The following is a 12,554-nucleotide window of genomic DNA, read 5'->3' as shown; positions in this document are numbered from 1 at the left end:
TCTGAGACCATGGTCCTCAGTCGGAAAAGGGTGGCATGCCCTCTCCAGGTCGGGGATGAGATCCTGCCCCAGGTGGAGGAGTTCAAGTATCTTGGGGTCTTGTTCACGAGTGAGGGAAGAATGGAACGGGAGATTGACAGGCGGATCGGTGCAGCGTCTGCAGTGATGCGGACTTTGTATCGATCAGTTGTGGTAAAGAAGGAGCTAAGCCAAAAGGCGAAGCTCTAGATTTACCGGTCGATCTATGTTCCTACCCTCACCTATGGTCACGAGCTGTGGGTTGTGACCGAAAGAACAAGATCTAGGATACAAGCGGCCGAAATGAGATTCCTCCGCAGGGTGTCCGGGCTCTCCCTTAGAGATAGGGTGTCATCCAGCTCTGTCATCCAGGAGGATTTCAGAGTAGAGCCGCTGCTCCTTCACATCGAGAGGAGCCAGATGAGGTGGCTGGGGCATCTGATTCGGATGCCTCCCGGACGCCTCCCGGACGCCTCCCTGGTGAGGTGTTCCGGGCACGTCCCACCGGGAGGAGACCCCGGGGACGACCCAGGACACGCTGGAGAGACTACGTCCTTTGGCTGGCCTGGGAACGCTTCAGGATCCCCCCGGAAGAGCTGGATGAAGTGGCTGGGGAGAGGGAAGTCTGGGTGTCCCTGCTACTGCCCCCGCGACCCGACCTCAGATAAGCGGTAGAAAATGGATGGATGGATGGATGATTTGGCCCACTTGAAATGAAAATGCTTTAACCACAGGAGTCCTGCTTTGGTCTGGGTGAGGTCCAGTTGTGGCCTGGGTGAGGACATGTTCTGGAAGAAATGGCACATATACACCTTTCAGACATATAATTTTGTTCACATTAAAACATTCACGTTTTGCACAATGACGTGTGCTGTGGCTTGTGATACAGTGTAAATTCCTGTAACTCTGTATGTAAAATATCTAAGTACTCAGTTTTTTATTAGCATTTCTACTACCAATCAGGGTTTGCTCTAGGATTTTTTTTAAACTGTGGGGGAGTGCTTCAGCGCCGTCACTCCCATCCCTCATATTTAACAATATGTTAAATTATTATTTTAAAAAAATGTAAATTAAATAAATGTCACTAGAGTATGCACAAATCTGACTTAAATTTTACCTTATTGTTCACGTCTGTCCTTCTCGCTTCTCCAATGCTTGTACACTTTGTCCAGGTCGATGACTTCCTCTGCGTCTCGCTTTCACTTTATGCGCATCAGCTGGTCCAAATGTGCCACTTCAAGATGATTTCTGGATGCTGTTTTGATATGATTCATTAAACTAAATCCTCTTTCACAATTTGCACTGGAAGCTTGAAATGTAGCACAAATATCCACAAGCTGTGAGATCTCCTTTAGCTCCTCATATTTAAGTGCTGCAGCAACCATATCTGAGAATGTTCTGATTGACCCCTGTTTAAGTTTTTGCTTCATTATGTACTTGAATTCAGCATATTGACTGTTAATGGCCTCCATAGACTGTGGGTGGTGGAAAATGGCCTCATACGTCTTTGCCAGTGTGGCAATGTCTGCTGATCCATAGTCAAAACTGATGTTTGAGCTCAATGCTTCAATGTCAAATGCAGACCACTCCTTTAATTCCATCCATCCATCCATCCATTTTCTGAGCTGCTTCTCCTCACTAGGGTCGCGGGCGTGCTGGAGCCTATCCCAGCTATCATCGGGCAGGAGGCTGGGTACACCCTGAACTGGTTACCAGCCAATCGCAGGCCACATACAAACAAACAACCATTCACACTCACAGTCACACCTATGGGTAATTTAGAGTCTCCAATTAATACATGTTTTTGGAATGTGGGAGGAAACCGGAGTGGCCGGAGAAAACCCACGCAGGCACGGGGAGAACATGCAAACTCCACACAGGCGGGGCCGGGGATTGATCCCCGGTCCTCAGAACTGTGAGGCTGACGCTCTAACCAGTCGACCACCGTGCCGCCCTCCTCCTTTAATTCATCCGCTGGAAAACGAGCATCCATGTGATCACAGAGCTTAGTAATGACTAAGACTAATCTCACCAGTATTTAGACAATCAGCTGATGAGGTCCCCGTTGCCTCTTTGACACAGTCACTCCACTGTACATCCTTCTCCCTCAAGTATTGGGAACGCAACTTCTCAATCTTTGCTCTAGCAAAGCAGCGTCCTTCCATCACAGTCAGGTTCCGTCTTTGTAAAGTGAGGCAGAGTTGTGCTAGCTCACCCAAAACATCTCCCAGAGCAGTGACAGTAACCTTGAACTTTGAATCACTCAGCTTTTTGTAGCAGTACTTTGCCACTGGGTCTCTGTTATCGGTGAATTCTCTTTTGCAGAATTCTTGAAGCACAGTGTAGTTCCTCAGAACAACATTGACAGCTTGGTGCCGTGACAGCCATTGCACTTCGTTCAGAGGCCTGAATGACAGTGTATCTCCTTCATCAAGAATCTTTGCTTGGTCCTCCATTTTGCCCCTCTTCACAGTGGACCGAGAGAACGTGGAATACACAGTTCTAAGAAGAGTTTCCACATCTCGCATCAAAGGTACATTTTTCCAGGCATCATCAATGCCCAAGTCCTTTCTTTGAGCCACACAATGTTGTTCAGTTAGGTGTGGTATTTGGCGCTTTAACAAAGCCGCAACTCCGTTGTGTTTTCCTAGCATTACTGAGGAACCATCGGAGGTCAACATCACCATTCTCTGCATCTCCAGTCCATGTTTGGAGTAAAACTGAGTTATTGCCGGCACAATATCCTGAGCAGTGCAAGCTGTCAGTTGGATGATGCCACCAAACACAGTTTTATGTTTAACATTATTTTCCTCCCTGTATTTAATATATAGGACTAGCATTTTGTGTACTGATATGTCTGTGCTCTCATCTACTATCACGGTATGCCAGGGTGCATTTTTAACACTGCACATAGTGTCATTCTGCACTATTTCATTGATTGAGTTCACAAATTCAAAGGCATAGATTTTACTTCGCCAGCTTTCTGGTATACTTACATACTTTGCCATGTGATTGTGGATTTGTCTAACTGACAGCATTGATGCATTCATTTTGATAGCAAGTAAAATATTGTCAATGAGAACTTTAACTTGCTCGGGGTCAGATTTTGCTTTGTGTGACAGCTCGTTCTTTTTCTCTCTGTCTTTTGCGCTCTCCCGCAAACCGATGTACCGATCCCCTGACCCATCTGAGGTTGTCCAACCTCCATTCAGTCCACATTTTTCCCTCCGAAAACTCACTTGCTACTTTGGCTTCGCTGCATGTTTTGCAGAGTACATCTTTCTCACTCAAAAAGGAAAAAATCTCACCCAGTTTCATTGCTTGTTCTTCTATTTGCACGTACTCCGACAGCCATTCCATCTTAAAAGAACCTCATTTCTTTTTCACTTTGGCTTGAGTGGATGTGTCGCTGCCCGTTCGTTTTGCCATGATAAGCGTTTGTGTCTCTTAACTCCGCTGCACTGTTGTTAGCTCGCTAACCTGCACGGCGCATATGGGCAGGGCACATATGCAAGCATTATCAATGCTATGATTGGCTGCGTAGCGTAAGTGAACTATCGTATCATTGGCTGGGCACCTGTCGTTCACTGAGTTACATTGCAAAATGGTACCGAAAACAATATTATTGGTCTAATTAATTAGATTATATCAGGTGTAAAATCAGACATTATTTAATGTTTCTGTTGAATTTTTTTTTTTGTGCAGCATAGATTTTCTTGTGCGCTGAGTATGTGCTAGCAGTGCGCGATTGCACAGGCGCGCAGCTTAGAGGGAACATTGGCCATGACGTCACCAGAAGCCGGGAGTGCTGTTGTTGTCGGAAGTCTAACCGCAAAACGGAAGTGGGGTCACCGGTAATTATTTATGACCCTTGGCCTCGGGCCTTGATTTGATAGGTTTATGGCTTTGACCTTTAGGGGGTTTGTTTTGAACACGTGACATCATTATGGCTCCCTCTACCAGTCATAAAAATATAAAAACAGTACTTCAAAGGGTCATGAGCTGCCACCTGGCACTTAAAGGGTTATTAAACAAGAAAAGTATTATGAGCTATAAAATTGGTACTTCAAAGGGTTATAAAACAAAGTCTGGCACTTCAAAGGATCACGTGAGGACAGACAGGGTTACGTGAGATCACATGGTGTAATTATGGCAAAAGTCATGCATGAACATGTTGTGACATGTTTGGTCAGGAAACACTGGGGTTGACAAAGGGTCAGTGAGAGGAGTCGACCAGCTTTTAGTAGAAAAGTACAGTTTATGTTGTAAAATCTCCTTTGAGGTCTTTGAAATAGGGTTTTACATATCACATCTACCAATGAAAGTCACTGATGGTGTAGTGGTACACTCGCCTGACTTTGGTGTGGGCAGCGTGGGTTCAGTTCCCACTCAGTGACGGTGTGAATGTGAGATCGAATGGTTGTTCGTGTCTATATGTGCCCTGCGACTGACTGGCGACCAGTTCAGGGTGTAGTCCGCCTTTCGCCCGTAGTCAGCTGGGATAGGCTCCAGCGCCCCGTGACCCTAACCAGGATAAGCGGTGTTGAAAATGGATGGATGGATGGATGGATCTACCAATGAAACAACATTTTTACATTGCATCTTATCAACATTAAATGGGGTCAATAGTATTGATGAAGGTAGAAAACAGATCTTACCATATCAGCATAAAGAAGGATAGGTTAGGATGGCTAATATTCTGATCTGCTTTAAGATTAAGAAGTCAAACAAGTTTGCAATAAGACTACTATACAAAGTGATACAGTTTAAAACACTAAAAACAGCATTTACCTGCAAAAATGGGGTATCTCAATGAAATATATACTTTTTTTCTTAAGCAACAACCAAAATCTATTATGAATTTATGATTATGTATTACTAACAATAAAATTGTAAAGATCATAATAAAACGGGCGGCACGGTGGACGACTGGTTAGAGCGTCAGCCTCACAGTTCTGAGGACCTGGGTTCAATCCCCGGCCCCGCCTGTGTGGAGTTTGCATGTTCTCCCCGTGCCTGCGTGGGTTTTCTCTGGGCACTCCGGTTTCCTCCCAGATCCTCAAAAAAAAACATGCACGTTAATTGAAAACTCTAAATTGCCCCTAGGTGTGAATGTGAGTGCGAATGCTTGTTTGTTTGTATGTGCCCTGCGATTGGCTGGCAACCAGTTCAGGGTGTACCCTGCCTCCTGCCCGATGACAGCTAGGATAGGCTGCAGCATGCCCGCGACCCTAGTGAGGAGAAGCGGCTCAGAAAATGGATGGATAATAAAACGCAGTAGCGATGAGGTATGCTACGGATCAGGAGCTGTCTTTATAAACTTACAAGTTTATATAATTCAAAAGTGTACTCAACATTAAAGGTACATGGACAAAATGTTTATTATTCTGTAAGTTTGTTACTGCAATACGGCATTAAAACACTGAAAACAGCATTTACCAGCAAAAATGGGGTACCTCAACAAAATCTATACTTTTTTTTCTTAAACAACACCCAACCAAACACTTTGTTGTTTTATTTTTAGTCGCGCGGTTCTTTAAGGTAAAAATACACGTACAGTGGGTATGGAAAGTATTCAGACCCTCTTACATTTTTCACTCTTTGTTTTATTGCAGCCATTTGCTAAAATAATTTAAGTTCATTTTTTCCTCATTAATGTACACACAGCACCCTGTATTGACAGAAAAAAAATGGAATTGTTGAAATTTTAGCAGATTTATTAAAAAAGAAAAACTGAAATAGCACACAGCCATAAGTATTCAGACCCTTTGCTGTGACACTCATATATTAAACTCGGGTGCTGTCCATTTCTTCTGATTATCCTTGAGATGGTTCTACACGGTGGCCGACTGGTTAGAGCATCAGCCTCACAGTTCTGAGGACCCGGGTTCAATCCCCGGGCCCGACTGTGTGGAGTTTGCATGTTCTCCCCGTGCCTGCGTGGGTTTTCTCCGGGTACTCCGGTTTCCTCCCACATCCCAAAAACATGCATGAATTGGAGACTCTAAATTGCCCGTAGGTGTGACTGTGACTGTGAGTGCGAATGGTTGTTTGTTTGTATGTGCCACATTGCAAATATTACAGGGTTCTCAAAATTGGCTGGCAACCAGTTCAGGGTGTACCCCGCCTCCTGCCCGATGACAGGTGGGATAGGCTCCAGCATGCCCGCGACCCTAGTGAGGAGAAGCGGCTCAGAAAATGGATGGATGGATGGTTCTACACCTTCATTGGAGTCCAGCTGTGTTTGATTATACTGATTGGACTTGATTAGGAAAGCCACACACCTGTCTATATAAGACCTTACAGCTCACAGTGCATGTCATAGCAAATGAGAATCATGAGGTAAAAGGTTACAAGGTTACAAAAAAATGTCTCCTGCACTTAAGGTTCCTAAGAGCACAGTGGCCTCCATAATCCTTAAATGGAAGACGTTTGGGACGACCAGAACCCTTACTAGAGCTGGCCGCCCGGCCAAACTAAGCAATTGGGGGAGAAGACCCTTGGTGAGAGAGGTAAAGAAGAATCCAAAGATCACTGTGACTGAGCTCCAGAGATGCAGTCAGGAGATGGGAAAAATTTCTAGAAAGTCAACCATCAGTTGGCGCTTTATGGCAGAGTGGCCCAATGGAAGCCTCTCCTCAGTGTAAGACACATGAAAGCCCACAAGGAGTTTGCTAAAAAAATAAAAATTATTTTAAAACGCCTGAAGGACTCCAAGATGTCACTGATGGTGTAGTGGTACACTCGCCTGACTTTGGTGCAGGCAGCGTGGGTTCAGTTCCCACTCAGTTACGGTGTGAATGTGAGTGTGAATGGTTGTCCGTGTCTATATGTGCCCTGTGACTGACTGGAGACCAGTTCAGGGTGTTGTCCGCCTTTCGCCCGAAGTCAGCTGGGATAGGCTCCATTGTCCATTGTCTATTGTCACGAACGTATGGATAGCCGATATGTCGACAGGCTCCAGGGGCACGACTGAGTGACATTTCAGCCTTGTACTCTATGTTCTTATAGACCGTAACAAATACATAACCTTCATTTTTCTAGAGGACTGCCCTCAAAGGTGTCTGTGCATGCACAGTCTTGACCTATCGCATTAATGTCACAGTATTTAAACAGTTTTTTTCATGTTCATTAACAAATTACGGGTAATGCTTTTGTCACTTTCAATGTATAACTACACAGTCATATACATTACTCCTGATGCAATTATTCTGCTCACTTTACTCCAGTACGATATTACACTACATTATTTAAACAAAACAGATAAATGAAGTGTAAGCTACTTACCTGCTACATCATTTAACCCATTCATTTTACGACAGTATGATCTTACATTATTTAAACATTTTCATGTTCATCAACTAACTAGTGTAACGGACATGCTCTCGCCAGATGGCACCATGACCCCCAATCTCGGACTGGGACTGCATCCCTGTCTCCGCTCCCCCGCCAAGACAGACGGTCACGGGGATGCCTCGTTTATCATACGCGAAGCTAAATGAATTACCAGCCAGTCCGAAGGAGCTCATCAAAGTGGAGACAAGAGAATCCTGACTACTCACCCGGACTTTAAATTAATTAGCAGGTACCCCAGAAACCTGGACTCCCAGTCATCAGAAGACCCCCTGTGTGTGCTGGGCTCAAGATACCGACACAAAAAGCTTGAAAATCCGCTGGTCGCACATGTCAAGATAAAAGTTCAAAGGACCATTTGTCCTTTGAAAAGCAACTCAAGACCTCTGGGACAATGGATGGGACACGAGCGACACCCACAGGCGGTGGGGAGTTACTACACAAAGCGATGGAGAGTTACTGCAAACATAGCTGAATGCTCCGAGTGCCTAATGTCACAAGTGATTATATTTCTTCGAATTTGAATGTCTGAAGTCAAATCTGTTTTTCAACTGAACTGGATGAGACGTTTCACCCCTCAGAACACAAATACCACATTGCAAATATTACAGGGTTACCACATACAATTGAAACATATTTTCCGAGCAACACTGTCACTTCAGACATTTCAAATGATATCAAGAGTGCTCAGATTTGACAAAAGAAAGACCAGATCGAGATCTGACAAGCTTGTTCCCATCAGCGATGTCGGGGAGAGATGGGTGCAGCTCCTTCCGCTGATGTTTAACACAGGACCAGAGGTGACAGTGGAGGAAAGTCTTGTCCCTTTCCGAGGAAAATGCCCCTTCCGGCAACACATACCCAGTAAGCCAGGGAGATACGGCATAAAAATCTGGGCAGCATGTGATGCAAAAAAAAACAGCTATGCCTGGACTTACACAGGCAAAGCTGCAAGTAGCATTGCTGAGAAAAAACAAGGAAAATGCGTGAAACTTGTGACCATTTTTATTTTTTTTACCAGCTATGACCTCGGACAAGAACTTCTCAAGAGGAAAATTACCATGGTGGGAACAGTGAAGAAAAATAAACCTGAGTTGCCTGCTGAAATCTTGCAGGTGAAGCGCAGGGCTCCACTTTCCTCAAAGTTTACACTTACACAAGCATGTTCTTGCACACAAAAGCTTTTACTCGGATTTAGCTTTGTATTAGTTTTGGAAATAGTAATTTATTTCTATTCGTTTGATTTGCTTGATTGGTTGTTGTTTATTTGACCATGCAAATCTATATTTGTGTCATGACCTGTTCTGCTTTTCATTTATTTTCAGTTTATATTCAAATTCTATTGCTGAAAGAAATGTTTTTTTTGTTGCCTATGCTTGATGTAAATATATATGGGTTGAAACTGACCCGTATCACCATAGATGTTACTTGAGTTATTAATATTAAAATGAAAAAAATTAATAAAACAAATTTATTTAAGAGATGTGTTCTATACTCCTCAGTAATAATGAGGTAACACAACAATCTTTTATTTATTAATATGATTCCCTTCAGGTTCATTTTACCATTTAAAAAAAAAAATTAAATCAAGGGGTATACTGACAAAAAAAACCCCAGAGGGCCACACCAAAAGTATTAATGAGACGTTTTACCCCACACGACGCAAATGCCACATTGCAAATATTACAGGGTTCTCAACAACCACATACAATTGAAACATTCATTACAGGGATTAAAGAGGATGTGCACGTGACAATGCAAAGCTGGAAACTGGTTTCCTTATCATCGATCCAATAATTAATCTTTTTTTCCCACTGGTTTAAAAACCACAAATAATCCGAGTTATGAACAAAGTAATATTAAGAGGAAGTCTATCTCCCCGTTGGGCAGGGAAGTCTATCTCCCCGTTGGGGGAGGGGTTGGGGGGACACACACACCCACCTTTTGGCTGGGCATAAAGGCCCCCCTTTGTGGCTGGCTCTCACTCGCTCGACCACTTTGCTGAAGACTGGCTCAACCAGGACGCCCCACCTCTCACCACGAGGTGGCGAGGACACATCAGGCCTTTTCCTGCTGCAGGCCACCCTGCCAGCACCCCGAGCTACCCTTTCGTGTGCCGGGGCAGTTTACGGCCAAAGCTCCGTTGGGAGGGAAACGGGTTGCTCCGAGCATCTTGTGACCAGCGACACCCACGTGGTTCGGCCGCCCTTTTTTTCCATAAAAATCCACTACCTGTATTATTTGTGTGTTTGGTTTCGACAAAAAACCTCTGGTTATCAAGAACTCTTATCTAATTCCTGTACCAACCTGCAGATTACGAGACATTGAGGTTTTTCCTCACTTTGTCCTGAAGTTTTACACATCTAAAAAGAAACGTGGTGCCCCTTTTTGAGATAAAATAATTTGATTTTAACGCTTAAACTTAAAATCACGCTAAATCGGAAGTAAAGCAGGCGTCGCTTCCGGCTTATTCTTTTCTCATAAATTAATTAAGTTTTTTTTTGCATCCCGCAAAGGACCTTAGGACGTTGGGAAGAGATGGGGCGGGACTGCAAACGCTTTAGGCGCCATGTGGGGGAGACAGCGCGGTCCATCGGGTACTGCTTAGAAGCCAGTCACCGACTCAACATGCGTACGTACTTGGACATCCAGCCGAATCCAGGATGCTTTTAGGTTTTATCTATAACGTTGAAGCAATGTACTAGGCATGTCCCGACATGTATGGAACATTGAATCATCAGCTAACCTATCTAAAATAGGGGGTTTCCCGATGAGGTTGTCTTTTTCTGTTTTTTTGCCCTGCCATACCGCGATAAGTGGAATGTCACGTGACCAAACCAAGAAAACGGGGGAGTGAGGAAAAAGATACAATATTACTATAGCGAACTTTAGTGAAGGTATTTTTTTTCCATCACAGTACAAGTTTGAATTTAAAATTTGCAATAAACTTTTTAAAATCTAGGCCCGTCTCATGTTTCTTATGGTTGTAGCGGACACGCAATGGAAAGATGACACCACAGTCTCCGGTGAGACTCGCTCTTCCCGCCGAGATAGACAACCACGGGGTGGCGAGACTCAACTTCACATACAGACGCTAAGTGAATCACCAGCCACGATCATCAGAAGCAAGACACAGACATTTGCTTTGGCATGGCGACGCTAAGTGAATTACCAGCAGCCGGAGCATCAAAGCGGAGACAAAAGATACAGAGTTCGCACTAGCACGCTAAATTAATTAACTTCCACCAACAGCCAGCCCGGAGGATCTCGCCAACAAAGGCTTCGCCACCCTGCTTCTCCACTTGGCCAGCCACGCTGGGAGTTTAGACAGAGCAACAGCGACACCCACAGGCGACGGAACGGCACTGCACACGCAGGTTCATTAAACAGTCTTTACTGGACTTGGCTGGGAGTTAATATTTTAAGAACTTTACAATGATGCCACTAGTGACTGTATTTCTGCAAACTTGAATGTCTGATGTCGAATCTGTTGTCAACTGAAACAGATGAAATGTTTCACTCCACACCACACAAACACCACATTGCAAATAGTAGTGTTCTTAACAATCACATAACATTTGCAACATTCGCTACAGGTATTAAAGAGGATGGCCGTGGGACAATGCAAAGCGGGAAAATGGTCTCGTTATCTTAAATCCAATAATTAATATTTTATTCCACGGGTTTTAAAACAAAATGGAAAATTAACACTCGGAGGCAATCCAGCCCCCCTTGTGGCCCCGAAGGTGGTGGGAAAGAAATCAATTTTGGCTCACTTCGGCCATAAAAAGGCCGGAGCTATGCTCTCTGTGTCAGCTCTTGTCTCACCCAACGAACTTGCCGGAGCCTGACCCAGGCAGGACGCCGACCTCACCACGAGGTGACGAGGACACATCGGACCATCCCCGACTGCAGAGCATCCTGCAAGCGCTCCGAGCTACCCTTTTTGGGGGCCTGAGCTCACCCCGGGGGGATGGTAGCGGGCACAACGCGCCCATTCCGAACGTCTTGCAAGCCGAGACACCCGGGCTCCGACCGACCTGCCTGGGAACTTTTTGGGCTCCTCTTTTAATTTTTCTTCTTCCTTTCCACCAAAACAACCTGTTCCCGGTGTGGACTGGGCCGGCCGAACAATCAGAAGCTTGACCTGCCTGCCTCAAACGTGTTCAAGACACGTAAATCCAACATTGCGGTCCATGAAAAGTACAGATTAGTGCATATTTGGGTTTAAATTAACGAAAACAGGAATCCCCAACTATATCCATTCACTACACGCTCATTCTACCAATCTCACATCACAAGTCAATTTTCTTTGCCAATGTTCGTCTGTACTTTGTTTGTTTTGTGTTTTTCTGTGTTGTTGTTGCTTTCCTAAATTAATTACATTTTTATTTAACCCGTATATGCTACATGGTCAATGCATGGAAATCTGAAAAATAAATTCAGTTATTTATTGTAGTGTATGTTTTATTGGTAAGAATGTGTTCATGTAATAGATAAGGTTAACAAATTTTCTTCATAATGAAGTCTATGACAATGGCCTTGTACTGATACAAATTTAAGAACCCCTCCTGAAGCGATATTTACATTTTGCTCAAAAGTTTAATGCTTTTGTTTAAATAGATGATTTCTCTTTAAATGGAGGGTTGATGATTTCTCCTTAAATGGAGAGTTATCTATTTAGATAACTTGCACTTTCATTGTACCTAAAATGATATCCACAACACAAGACTGTTGTACTTGCTACTAAGCAGTAGCAAGTACCCTCTTCATTTTACTTACTTTTGGTGATCAGAGCCTACAATTCTAGTTTATTGATACTTCATGTGCATTATTAACGTCAAGTAACTTATTAGGAAAACTAACACCTGATTTGATTAGAAAGACGAACAGTCAACACAGTTGTAAGAAGCAGTGGAAGCGTGCACATCCCAAGAGGAATAGTACATTTTCACATTATTAGTATACACAGAATGATAAAGCAGATAGTGCAGTGCTTTGAATGGATTAAAAGAACATTTCAACCTAAACAAAATAACCCAACATTAAAATATTCGTTAGTCATAAATAGGTCCCAGTAATATTTATACAATTAAGGTAAAGTGGGGGTTATACAATTATGAACAGTGGTATATAATGATGAAACATAATACATTCCATCTGTATAGTGTCTATATAGCATT

The 12,554-nt window shown here is 43.7% G+C and overlaps 1 protein-coding gene across 4 annotated transcripts in view; it reads left to right on the top strand.

Annotated features, from left to right (window-relative positions):
* Nucleotides 1-11,824, top strand: part of LOC133466105 (coatomer subunit zeta-2-like) — a 126,589-nt gene extending 114,765 nt beyond the window's left edge. For all 4 annotated transcript variants that reach the window (XM_061749468.1, XM_061749469.1, XM_061749467.1 and 1 more), the window contains one exon: nt 10,362-11,824. In XM_061749468.1, the coding sequence (XP_061605452.1) occupies nt 10,362-10,469 (108 nt within the window). In that variant the 3' untranslated portion in view covers nt 10,470-11,824. The remainder of the gene's footprint in view (nt 1-10,361) is intronic.
* The last annotated feature ends 730 nt before the right edge of the window (nt 11,825-12,554 follow it).

Source organism: Phyllopteryx taeniolatus, chromosome 16, assembly GCF_024500385.1.
Source record: "Phyllopteryx taeniolatus isolate TA_2022b chromosome 16, UOR_Ptae_1.2, whole genome shotgun sequence".
Classification (NCBI taxonomy): Eukaryota; Metazoa; Chordata; class Actinopteri; order Syngnathiformes; family Syngnathidae; genus Phyllopteryx; species Phyllopteryx taeniolatus.
The sequence above is the reverse complement of the archived record's forward strand: the minus strand, read 5'-3'. Positions and strand labels throughout refer to the sequence as shown.